Source organism: Nesoenas mayeri, assembly GCF_963082525.1.
Source record: "Nesoenas mayeri genome assembly, chromosome: Z".
In the NCBI taxonomy this organism is placed as follows: Eukaryota; Metazoa; Chordata; class Aves; order Columbiformes; family Columbidae; genus Nesoenas; species Nesoenas mayeri.
This window is the reverse complement of record NC_137542.1, coordinates 24,219,949-24,233,642: the sequence shown is the minus strand read 5'-3', so window position 1 is coordinate 24,233,642 and position 13,694 is coordinate 24,219,949. Positions and strand designations below refer to the sequence as shown.

Below are 13,694 nucleotides of genomic sequence, written 5' to 3'. Positions count from 1 at the left end.
CACATTGAAAGGATCATCTGGTCCAAACTTTCTCGGCAAAACCACAGTCTAGACAAGACAAACCAGCACCCTGTCCAGCTGGACCTTTAAAGTATCCAGTGTTGGGGAATCCACCACTTCCCTGGGGAGACTTTTCTCTTGGCTGATTGTTCTCATGGTGAAAAATTTGTCTTGTGTCCAAGAAGTATTTTGGCTTCTTCTTACTCCAATGTGCTTTTACCTTTACAAAGTAACCAGTAACTGACCATCAGATACAGGTGATAATCAAGACAAAGATGTTTAGAAATGGAGATTAAAACAGTATTTTAGAAACCATGTAGCAATTTCCAAATGGTTTCCTGAAATAAAATCATAAGTTAAAGTGAGAGAGCATTGCAGTCGTTACTCAAATATTACCATAGTCTTCTATCATGGTAGCACATAACTAGATAATACCATCAGGTATGTAAATGGTACTCAGTAAGCTTGTTAGGGGTTGAGTTGGATCCTGCTTGTCGACAGTATTTGTCACAATGCATTTTCTGGTTTTCTGGGCCTCTGCATTTAGTTCTTCCGTTACTGCTTTGTCATACGGGAGAACCTGGGTATGGTTCAAGAGGATTTCACTTATCTTACAGTCCCAGAAGGCAGTGTACATGAGATTGCCCCAGGCTTCACACCCTCCACTCCTGTAACAAAGTCCAAGCAGACCTTGTACCCTCAAATACTCCTATATGATTATGCCACACTTTTCATTTTCTGAAACTTGGTGCTTGTGCTTATGTGGACAGCCCTTTTGTTATGTATGGTGCATTAAACTAAAAAGAGATTGAAAACAAAACCCAAACAACAAACCTGCAGAGATGTGAGAGGGACCAGAATAAACTGCTGTATAATCACAAGTATCTAGGTTGCTGTGAAAAGAAGCTACTTTAAACATTGTGGATGTCAGCTTAGCCTCAAAGACAAATATTGCTCTCAGGTTTCTTATTAAGTGTATATGTATTGTCATGGTGTTTTACTAGAATACAGAATATTGTTTGAAGGTAGGAGGTGGACCTTTTAGCTAAACAAATATCGATTAAATTCTTCCTTTTGAAAAAATAGTTACATTCCAATCCCTAACATTCTATGATTCTTAGTTTTCAATAGGAGTAAGGATCCTAACACTGTTACAGAAAAGGCTGTTACAAATTTTCTTGTATAATGTGCATCTTTCTGTAGTGATAGCGATTATTTAAATCATCCTTGCAGTGAGTGTAACTATTTCCAAGTATTTGTGTTTCTAATTGATAGTAGTATCTGAATAAAGCTGGATATAATTTTGAAAGTAATATATAATGACAGAATCGCATAGGTTGGAAGATATTTCATGTAGTCTGTAGTCCAGCTGTGTTCTCAAAGCAAGGTCAACACTGAATTCAGACAGGGTTTTCAGGGCTGTATCCTACTGCATCTTGAAAGTCTCCATGGAGATTGCACAACCTGTTTGGACATCCTGTTCCACTGCTCAACTGCCCTTATGGGGAAAAAGTTTCTACTGACATCCAGTCTGGATCTTTCTTCTTTCAGCTTATGTCCACTGTCATCCTTTTGCTATGCATCTCTTATAAGAGCCTCGTTCCATTTTGTATAGCGTGTTCCTTGTGGGAGGAGTATTGGAGGGTTGCTATTAGTTGCTGCAAAGCTGTCCCTTGTCTAGGGCGAACAAGCTGAGCACTCTCCTCCTGTTCTTGCAAGCCCCTGACTGCCTTGGTTGCTGTCCAAGTTTGCTTCAGTTTGTTGATGTTCGGGGCAGGGGACAAAACTAGGTGTGGTGCTGAACGGAGAGGAAAAATCACTCTCCTCCTTCCTGCCTATGCTTCCATTGATATAGGCAAGTGTACTGGGGGGCCATGTTGCTGCCAGCGTGCTCTGCTGGGTTACACTTAGCAAATTGTCCACCAATACCTCAAGTCCTTCCCTGCAGAGCTTCTCCCCAGCCTGTGTGTGCTGAGGCTGTATCACTTCCAGACCCACTGTCTTTGCAGGGGCAGGACTTGGCACTTGTCCTCACTGAATCTCATGAGGCTTCTGTTGACCCCTTCCTTCAGCCTCAGGAGCCCACCTTGAGTGGCTGGCCTGTTGTGCCCCCAGTTTAGTGTGAAATGTGACCAGAGTGCTCTCTGTCTGCTACTCTGTGTCACTGGCAGAGCTGTTAAACAGGACAGGCCCCAGTTCTTAATCCTGTGGTACCCCACTTCATACTGGCCTCCCGTGAGAATACAACAGACTAACCATGACTGGCCATCCAACCACTTTTTTTTAACCTATCTAGTCTTCCCTCTATCCAGACTGTAGTCTTTCAACTTGAGTACAACAATATTGTGGGAGACAGCATTGAAAAAGTGAGGTGACTAGGCCTGGATCCAGCAGCCTGAGAGGAAGAGGCAACTGATGCATCTTAATGCTCCCAGGTTCAACCATTACTGTCTTCCCAGTAGACATGTTCACACAGAGCACATCTAAACAGCACATATGCACAGAGACAACCAGGTGCACAGACAGACACACAGAGCAGTATAGCAAACACAGTACCAGTGGCCTCATCGTGTTCCTACTGTGCCTGAACAGGATGGGGCTTACCTAGTGAGACTCATACATATGGCAGCATGGATTCCTGGGTCTCCACATTGTGTGTGCACTGTAGCTGCTCATGGACCTCCATCTCCTCATTTGCTGATAACTGGGCATGCAAACCCCAGAGGTTGCAGCCCTGCTCCTGTTGCCTCTACAGGCTGCCTCACTCACCCATGTGCACATGTGCAGAACTGTCTGGAACTCCTTGGTTTCCCACTAGCCAGCTCAATGGGCTTCTCCGCAGCAACACACAGGCATACAAATGCACAGAGGTAGCTGTGACTCCTCTGGTCACCCCTAATAGCCATTACCTCTGACATCTTAACCTTTCAAGACATAGATGTGCCAGCAGGTCTCACTCCTAGAAACAGCAGACCTCATGGTCTCTGGCAGCCAGGCTGGACCCCCTTGGTCCCTCCAATAGCTGTCTCCTCCTGTGGTCTTGCCCTTGGTGACACATGTACCCCCTTGGCTCTCAGGCCACTTCACCTACTTGCTAGCTAGTCTGGCTTGGTCCTCACTATGTATCAGATACTCACTTTCACACCTGGACTTGAACCTGTGTGCTGGTACCATGGACACATGGACCTCTGATTTGTAATCCCACTCCAGTGACTTAATTCTCACTTTGGTCTTTGGGTGCTGGCACCACAAACAAGTAGGCCCTCTCCTCTGACTTGTGATCTGATTGTAGTTGCTTGTACTTACAGTCCCATACACACATGTGAATGGAGAGTCCCTAGCCCAGGAAAAGAGTGAAAATGGAACTGAATAAGAAAAGAGTGTGCCAATTAGGCATGGCTGGACTAGTGTATTGACCAACTAACTGTTTACATGTAACTGTTCCTTTTATCCCCACATCCCTGCATTTTCCTGCACTTCTTTCCAAGTCTCCCCACATTTGGTTTCTCCCCTGAATATCCAGTCATAAGTCCTGCACAGTCCCAAAATGCTTTTCTGCTGGATCCTGTAGCGTACCCCAGCAAACAACACCCCTCAGACCAAAGGGTGCTGTGGTGTTGACTTATCTTGCTGGGTTTCACACCTGGACACTGGTGCTGAGCCTGTGTGGGACAGGGTGTCCCTTCCTCCGAGTCCTTAATTTGAGTTCCTGCCTGCTAGGGTGCCCCTGTGCTCCTCTGGGCTTGTGGAGATGAGTGTTTCATGGGCTGATGGCTCCTGTGATGGCCCTGGGGGTGGCCAGGGTAGGGTATTATTTGGACTTGCCCCACCTGCTATTGTCTCTCCTTTTTGAGTGTGCAGGTGAGCTTTTATTAGATAACCCAAAGGAAAGCTGTGCTGAAGTTGATCTCTTGCCATCCAGTCATTTTACAATGGGTTCATCAGGTATGATGTACCTGTGGTAAATGTTTGCTGATTCTTCCTGATCACCTAGATCCTCCCTGATGCCCCTAGAATTGTTTCCAGAGGGGACTTACTGCACAATTTTTCCCAGGGATCAAAGTAAGAATAATCAGTTTGTGGTTTCCTGGATCATCCTCTTGGCCTGTTTGGCCATTTTTAAAGGTTTCCAAATGCTTTGCAGCTCACTAAACATCATGAATATTCATGTGAAGTTCTTCATAATTATATGTTTTGGGGGTTTAAAACAAGTGAAAATTCTGGTTTTCCGCAGTAAGTTGAGGACACAATTTTCTTTTTACTAGTATATGTGTAACAACAATTAAGCAAACCTTCTGAACCCTCATCTGATGTATTGTTGCAAGGAGACCGTAGCAGAACAAAAACTTCATCCTTACACTGATTTTTTTTTTTTAAATCTGAAATTTACAGAAGTAAAGGAGTATGGTTACTGAGTGATCCCCTTAGTAGCCAAAATCAGTTTTTTTATTATGATTTTTGTGTCTTTTGAATTTCTTAGGTTTAAAGTGCATAGACTGGGGATGCCTCTAATGTGTTTGGAGTGATTAGATATACAGATTCCTATTCTTGCATTTTTGTACTCCTTGTTTTTAATCAGGATTAATGAAATATTGATTCCTTCCATAGTTTAAGACAGCTAGAACAAGATGCTATCAACCTAGAGAAGGAGTCTCAACAGGCAAATGCAAAGATCAAAGAAATAAATATCCAGAAAGTAAGACTTGTTACTGAATTAATGCATCTCGTAAAGGTATGTATTTTTAACTTAGTGTTAACTATTGTGAAAAGTCAAATTCTTGTTACTTAAGTAGAAGGTATGCTATATTTTAATGTGTTACTATAAATGTTTACAAGCTAACTTGCTTCAAGATAAATATCTTCTGAAGCTTTTATGAACTTGAACTTGTTCCTCTGTCATTGGTTCAATTTGTAGATTGTTTGCTTGTGTGGATTTAGACTTTTAGTGACTGAAATCTTACAGTTCATGGTCTGATTCAGTAAATACAGGAATAAACTAGGAATCAACTGTGTAACCATTTCAGCCTGTACATTTTCACAGTACTGCATAATTCTGTGAACTGTTCCTTCCATCCTAATTCATAATCTCCTTTTTTGTTGTCGTTTTTATTTAAAGAGAAAATAAGAAGTTGTAAGGAAAAACAGTCTGGATTTAATTGTAGCTTTAGCTTAACCTTCCTAATAATGGGAGCAGCCACTTGGTGAATTTTCTTAGGTTGTTTTTGATTTTTTTTTTTAGTAACTAAGGAACAAGAAATAGTTACTTTTAGTCCCAAGGGAATCTGCTTGTTCTTTTGTAATCAGCAAGAAATGGTGCCATTCTTGTATCCACACTGAGCATGTATATTGTTCCTTTGTCATGCCTTACTAATTTTGAAATGTGTTCTCGCTTAACCCTGAAAAGGGCTGAGTATTACCTGTTAAGTGAGGCTAATTTCAGTACACTTCAGTTGCTGGTATTTATATAATAAATAAAGAAAAGAGTATTCCAAATGGGTGGACTCTTTCTGTTTGTTAATAGGAAAAATTGGAGTGTCTCAGAGATCACCTTTGGGTCAACTAACAAAAGCAGTTTTGAAAGTGCCCAAGAAATGGCACCTGCTATGTTAGAAGGGTTCCTTAGGCTGTAGGTTGCTTTACAGAACTTGGACAGGTAATAACAGTACTGAAAACTAATTCTTTTCAAAACTTGTGCCAATGTTCTGTATTCATACCAGGAATTTCTAGAATATGCTTTTGATTTTTTGTATTTGTTTCCCATTTCCCAGTACATAAACTGTCGAAGTGTGTTGCTGTTTTAAAAGTTGTTCACTGTCTACTCTATGACCTTCCTGAAGGAGGAGAGTCTTACTTTCTTTTTCACCCAACATAGGAAAGCAGATTTTGCATGTATGGTGTGGTTCTCAGTATACCCAGGGGTGTAGGTGAGGGTGGATGGTATTTGCCTGAAACAGTTATTGATTACAAAAAGAATTTATTTCAGTTATTTATCAGCTTAATTTTCTTACTTTGTGTGAAATATATGGTAGTACATACTGAAAAGAAGAAAATGGTCTGATACAAGAAAGGTGTTTCATTAGATGTTTTATGAACATTTTTGAAATCCATACATTTCTGGTCATCTCCAAACCAAACCGCATTAATTCTTCCAGGTTTATGAGAGTCTTTGTACTTTCCTAACTAGGTTTTTAATTACACTAGCTGTAGGCTATTAAAGTGATGAAAAGTTAGGTAGTCGTACATTTCAGGCATACTCACTTCTGCCACAGAAGGGAATTTAAAACATATATGGGATTTCTATGTGTTTGTGTGGTGGCAATATGCTCTACTTTTTTTAAAGAGTTCTGGGGCTTGTGTGGAACAGTCAACTAGAGTGACAGGCTGCATGTGCATTTACAGAAACACACACGGCAGAGTGTACCTGGCACATACCTAATACTCCTCTGTTCTTTACAGACAGCTGACATGAACAGCCTTGTTCCACTATTTCGGATTCTGGCACTGCTTTTGCATGTGGTTCTCATTGTGCTGTTGTCTTTGAATAATCTTAACTTTTTCCAGTTTTAATCTTGTTGCATCATGACTCTTGTTTTGTTTGTTTTTTCCAGTTTACTTCTGTGATAATTGTTTTTAAGCTGTTTAAGCAGATTAGAAATTAATAAACTTATTCTTATGTCCAAGTTCATGCTGTAGAAGCTTTGTGTTGAAATGAGAAATAGACAATTAGATCCCAGACCGTGGCTCACTGTTGTGTTCAGAAGCTGACACTCTCAAAAAACTTTGCCTTGCAGATCCCCTGGATCTACAGTTGGAACTTTGTCCTCTCCTGCATTAAGAGAGGACTCCTTTGTATTTATATGCTGATCATAAAAAAGACCAAAACTAAACTAGTGTTGTCAATGCCCCATAATTCAAGGTTTGAAGCTACCCTTCACACAGTCAAAAACATTGCTAATTTTGAATCTTATAGACCATTCCTGAGGCTGACTCATTTTAGTCTCCAAATTGTCAAACCAGGTTCTGGGGATCACTGAAGTCTGCTATGGAACTTCCAAAATAGAGCCTTCTGTTATACACTGCTATACACTGTTCCAGTTAGGACATAGGAGTTAACTGTCAATCCCATCAGTCATTTTGCATTGTCAGTGAGAGAGGCATGTATCTTATGTATTTATTTTCTGACCTTTTTCCATCTCTCTGTGTGACTTCCAAAGTCCACCAAAATCCACGCGTGTCTCTGAGAAAGGATTGAGATGGCTTTGCCTTTTCTCAGATTTCATGTGTAAGTATATGGTGTAGGGAAGGAGAATGCGTGCTTTTTGGTATAAAATCATCTGATTAGAAGTGGTACGCGTATGCTTACAAATTAAAACTACATGGGGACTATACATCTTTATGAGCTTGGGTCACCAATAAGTCACTTTTTTCATTGAATTTGACAGACATAGTGTTGAAGAACTGAACACAGTGTGAGGTTGTATGCTATGTCTATAAAATAGGTAGTTTCTAAAGCTTGGTAGTGATTATATCAGTATTGAGTCTCTTGTGGAAAAAAATGACATTTTCTGTTTTCCTATGCAGAATTGCATATCACTGAACATCCTCAAAGCAGATTTGGTTCTTCAGAGCACTGCAGTGGCTGCTGAGAAGAACAGACTAGAATCAGAGTATAAAGCAGCAAGTGTACAGCTAAGAACTGCAGAGGTAACCATTTCTATGAATACTGGGGTATTTACTATGAAAACATCTTCTGTGGAAGCCTTTACATTATAGAAAAAGATGACTCTGTCTCTGTCTTTGTTTAGAAATGGATATTAGTGTTGCTAAATATGTAGCCTTGATTTCTGTAGTTTGACTTCAGCCTCTTCATTTAAAGCTGAGCAGGAGCTTTGCCTTCCTCAAGTAAGACAGCTTAGCTTCTGTGAAAATGTGCTGAGCAGTCACGTCCTAGATCTTTTTATCATAGTGCATACTGTCTGTAAAAAGGCTAGCTGTTATTTGAAAGTAGTATTTTTCTTCTAAGCCTGTTGTAGACAAGTAGCCCCAAACCACATGGGAAAAAGTACTGTATCAGAGTAGAGCAGAGCTGTTTTACCTTTCTTTCATAGCTTATTTTCTCATGCTGTAATTAAATGCCTTTTTTGAAGGACAAAAAGGAGGATAAGTAGTCCTGTTGATGGTATTGGGAAGCTATGCTGTGTTCAGGTGAAAAGACTATCTCTGAGGAATTAGTTCCACAAGCAGAGGAGCAGAGGACTCTGTGGTCTCTCATGGATTGGTGCATAGAGGTCAATTTTTATATTTGGATATTAGGCTTTAGTCCCTTTTTAAAAAAATTATCTTTCCTCTGTTGCCCTGTGAATGATGTATGTTGTACATTCTGTGGTTTATTTCTTATTTTCTGCCTCAAGAGATTCATTTCCTTGGGAAAAACTCAGTACTTATTAGTTTGATCTCAAACTAAATATTATTTGAAAGAATACATTTAAATTGGCCCTTTCTTCCAACTTCTGTGAGGCTTTAGGTATGATACATTGGGTATGATCCTACAGCAGTACTGTGTTACACTATTCTTGCTCCAAAGCTGCCTCTAAGGGTGCCATCACAACACTTCAAGGAAGTCTTGCAAACTGTTGCTGCGTATTTTTTTAAAGTAAACAAACCTGCAAAAGGAAGAAGCCAAACAGAAATAGAAATAAGTATCCTTTACAAATGCTGTGTAGTGAGCTAAATTGGAGCCTGAATATTACAATTATGGGACCATTAATTCTCTATTTAATCCTCAGGTCATGTGCTGGTTATGATGCAGTCGTTGAAATTGGAATGTTGGGTATCAGCCAAAGAAGCCACTAAACTTTGTTAATACTTAGGACTTACGGTGTTTATCTCCCAAGCAATCCTGAGCTATTTATAATACCCAAGTATAATAAATATCTGATTAAGATTTGAAGCAAACACAAACCCCACTTAGTACATCTAAGAGAAGATCACATATGTTCCTTTTGTGAGGTCTTGGAACTGGGATACTGAGGAGAGAGCATCATGTTTGTTGCTTTATGGTGGGGCTTTTTAACCACTTAGATGGAAAGGTCAAAAAAGTGTGTTTTGGAACAAGTCAAATTAGCAACAACAGATTCCAGGGTTTGTATTTTGTCATTGCAGTTCAAGTGGGAACCTTAGTGTTACTTTGACAACTTCTTGTATTTAATTTATTTAATGAGCCTACAAAGCAAATCTGTGTTGGTGACCCATGCTGAACATGAGGGAGGATTTTTAGCCCCATCTGCTCGTTAGATAATTGGCACAGTTGCCTGCATGTTTATGATAGTTTTTTGAAAGAGCCTTGCTAATTGTTTTGCTTTGATAGCTTGTTAATTTTCAGGTTCATTTGGTGTAAATTTAAATCATTGGTATTAATACTCAGTATGTATATCGCAGCATTTGCTCCTTAAGCCAAGTTTTAAGAAAATGCAGATTCTGTTTTTCTGTATGTAAATCTCTGAACTTCAAATAATTAAATGCTGTCACCAAGCCTGCAATCAAACTTGAATTCCTGAGAAGACATTGGCTACTAGTAACTGTATTTTCTTTAACTAGCTTCTTATTTTGCCCAAAACCAGTTACAGTGCTGATGAGCACAACAGAATACAGATTGCTTGTGCAAACAGAATGTGATTGGTTTCTGCTGTTAGGGAGATGCCTTTCAGGAAGTTGTAATTGCAGCCCTGCAGTAGTACAACACTTCCTTGAAGTACCTGGATTAAGCTCCTTCCAAGTTAGTTCTTATGCTGTTAGCTAAAACAAATGTAAAGTTCTGTCTAGGCTGTGATTTTTCATGGTAGCATCTCTATTCAAAATAGTAATTCTTTCTACTTAGAGTTATTTTTTTATCTAAATGGGTTTTATTGAGGCACTTTCTGGAAATCAAAACAAACCTTAAAACATCGCCATGCACTTTTTAATATATAGGAGGGAGAAGTAATCAAAACTTGTGTCTTTTCATTTATTTATCTAAATTCTATTTAGCATGTACTTTATTATATGCTTTTTTTAGTACGTGCTACATAACCACATCAAGTGTCTATTACTTCCCAGTCTTCCTGTTTGAATGCTGAGGTTTTCGTGTGGCCAAACAAGTGTTTTCCTTTTCACACCCTGAAGAATTTTGCTTCCCTTAGGTTTGAGTCTGACATGTTCAGCGTTGAATCAGTTTCAGATTTTCAGTGCCTAGAGATCAACCTGAAATGTTCCATGCAGCCCTGCATGGTTTCAAGTGGGAGCCTTATGTACAATTGAGAGCTGAGATTCCCCACTTCAGATTATTCAGAATTGGCTTTGGCTTTGGCAATGGTCAAACACATGAGCATAAAATTGATGTTTCTGGTATAGAAAAATATGGGCATGTTGCTTTTCACTGAATCCTTTGCTTTTGTTGTCATGAGGTCAGACATGTTTTGGATGAAGCCAGTTGGCTTTTAAATTTCTGGGATCAAAAATACAGTCCAGTTTCAATTTAGAAATTTCTAAAATGTATCTAAAATATTGTTTGTTGAATGTATTACATGTGTGCTTACATTTGCATATACAGATATATAATGGAACATAAGCATTGTGGTATACAGTTTTATTTGTGATAATTCAGAATGACATGAGATGTTGGCTATAACCAAAAAGAGGGCCATCCACTGCTCATTGCTTCTTTATCTGTGTAGCTCTAATGCCAGTCCTTCTTCCCCCCTTGTGACATGTCCCTCCTTCTCTATAATAGACTTTATGAAGGGGGAAAAAAGTCTGAAAAAGGCCTTTTTTTTTTTTTAACCTTTCTGAAAACATCAGTACAGCAGAGAAAAATAGCTTTACAATGTGTTTGTGAAGACTGTAAAATGCTTACCTCTAAAACGAAGTATGTTTCCTAGTGCTTGGTGGAAAGAAAGAAGATCAGGATTTTTGACTTCATAATGCTGTAAAGAACAGCAGCCCTAATTCTTGAGTGTGGGAACTCAATGATCACTCTTGATCACTTTAGTTACTACTGCTTCTGTTGTATTTAGTATATAAAGATTAATTCAATTGCCAGAAAGTGATGTGAATTGCTATCAATGTCTGTGTCCTGTATTTTAAAAATGTTTAATGAACACTTTTCTAACTATATTCTTCAAATCAACACTTAGAAATTTTTTTGCCACTGGAGGGCTCCCATTAACTGAAGTACACAGCAATAAAAACTGGGAAGATAAAGCTCTCCCAAGTGTAGGAGCATAACTAAACTTTCCGATCAGAAGAAAGTTCTGAAGCAAAATATTGTTCATATGGATTTTGAGCCAGAATTTTGTGCTTCTGAAAAAAGTGAAAACAATGTATTCCCATGGTGTTACTGGGTATTAAAAAGATGGATTGCATGTGTAATCACCAAGTAAATGTATACTAAAATAACTTGAGTTAAAAGCTCCAGTGGCTTGGTACATAGTGACAAGGATTTCTGGGAGCGAAGGTAAAGAGATACTTAAGGCTCTCCAAATTTCTTTGCCTGAATACTGCTTATTTGACATAATTGTTAGCTTAGTGTTCCATGAAGGTATCATATTTTGTGTATTGTATTTTAACTACTGTTGCAGTAGCATGGCGCTATAAAAGTCATAGGGCTAGGTTGGCCGCTTACCTGTAGTAAGTTCCTGAGTTTAGCCTTGAGACCACTGTTCAGAATCAGAAACTGTACCTTCTTTTCACTTATTTTTCAGCACTAGTTTAAAAATTATGTCTGTTTCTGGTTTGTGATTTGCTGGCTGTATTGCAGAGGTAGAATATGAAACAGCAAAGTACTTCTGATTGTTTAATTATGATGTTTACTCTGTAAAATTTCATGTAAAATACCATTCAGTGTACATCATGGTCACCATGTTCTCTCAAGCTGATAAATACAGTTAGATGGAAGCTAAAAACCAATAAGGCTTATAGTTGTGTTTTGCCTTGTAAAGGATTTCAAGTAAAATAGTCTATTTTGAGACATATGTTGAATCTACATGCACAGTTGTCTAGTTGAGAGAAAATAAATTTAGCTATATTACAAGAACATGATTTTGATCAGTTTACCTTGGCATCTGTTGACTTCAAGCAGAGAAGCAGTATGAGTTCTGTGTGTGGAAAAAACGATTTTTGACCTTTAAGCAATCTGATTTCACCTACATTCTCTGATGCGGATGTTTGTTGCCAGTATGCTGGTGTCACCACTGAAAAACCATAATAAAGTAAAAAAATGTGTATTTTAATACCTTTAATATATTTTCTAACAGCAACGGTTTCGTGAACTGGATGATATGAAGCGAGTTCTTACAGAGAACTGCAAGGAATTGCTGAACAAAGCTCGACAGGTCTGCAAACTGAGTCCAGATCAACATCTTCCAAAAGAATTTCAAATTGTATGTACAAACCAAATCTCCAGATATCTTCTAAATTCTGTATGCTATACACCATTCTAACTTGTCTAGCAAGAAGAATATCTATTTTGTATTAGAATGCTACCAGTAAAGGATCATATGTATTTCTGCTAATATTGACTTATATATTGTCAGTTATGATTTAAAGCACCTTTAAATAGTACTGAGATATCTTTTGGCTACTACTTAGTTCTGTGTGCAGAAGAGAGAAAACTTGATCTGAAATCTCAATTAAAATCTGTACTCTTGTGTTTATAGAAGTAATTAGAGGCCATCTTTTTCTAGCTTCTTGCTCTCATGGAGCAACACAAAAAACCTGGAGTCTGGGCCCACCTGCTTACCTGGAGGTCTTCCAAGCTTCTAGAAGTATTTGCATGATTTAATTAGCATAGCCCCTTGCATAAAGTAAGTCTGTGAGCATCTGTACCTGCACAAGATGGGCAACTGAGGAGCAATTAATTATGTATCTTTGTTATGTAATAGCACTTCTAGCCTTCTTTCTGTGTCCAGAATAGTTTGCGAGGGAATCTTACTGTGTTAAGTTTTAAATATGTGACATCCTGATAAAAAAGTAATTAAATATTTTATGGCTTATTTGATTTCTTTTTAGCAAACTTGAGTCCTTCATTAGCATTGCTTTGCATCCTTTCTCTTGTAGGCTTTTCAGGCTCTTCCGAACACGTTGGAGGAAATCGATGCTTGTCTGAATGAGGAGAGAACCAGGGCCTCCTGTTTCACAGGCCTGAATGCTTCGGTATGTTCACTGCTTTCCCTCCGCCCTCCCATCTTCCCCCTCCACCCGTATTGTACTTGCTTCCCACTCTGTGCTAGATCTCTTGGTATAATAAGCTAGACAGCAGGAACAATGTGTCGTAAATGCCAGATTCTGCATCTATTAGAATTTTAAGTAGGTTCTTCCAAAAGAACAGTGTGTTCTCTGCCTTTAAAAAAATAAGTTGCAATAACCTGATATAAGCAATGCTATACAGTTTCTTTGCTTTAAAGCTAGAAATGTGTCTTGCTCAGTGTGCAGTGCAATGATCTATGTAATTGTGTTTCAACAGAACCAGTCCAGTGTGATATTTTTACAGTCAAGGTTTAGAATTTGGAAACACTTTGTTGACTGCTTGGTTATTTTTTTATTCTGGCAGGTTGTTGAAGATTACAATAAGCAGACAGAAGAAATACAGCAGCTGACAGAATTTTTAGAGAAAAAGAAAAATGAATTGGATACCTATAAGCAAAACATTTCCAAGGTAA

General features: G+C 38.8%; 1 protein-coding gene across 1 annotated transcript in view; it reads left to right on the top strand.

Annotated features, from left to right (window-relative positions):
* Positions 1-13,694, top strand: part of SMC5 (structural maintenance of chromosomes 5) — a gene marked incomplete at both ends in the record, with an annotated part of 44,269 nt that overhangs the window by 23,874 nt on the left and 6,701 nt on the right. Inside the window, 5 exons of the mRNA XM_080362508.1 lie at positions 4,609-4,732; positions 7,582-7,704; positions 12,291-12,416; positions 13,093-13,188; positions 13,586-13,690. Coding sequence (XP_080218634.1) covers positions 4,609-4,732; positions 7,582-7,704; positions 12,291-12,416; positions 13,093-13,188; positions 13,586-13,690 — 574 coding nt within the window. The remainder of the gene's footprint in view (positions 1-4,608; positions 4,733-7,581; positions 7,705-12,290; positions 12,417-13,092; positions 13,189-13,585; positions 13,691-13,694) is intronic.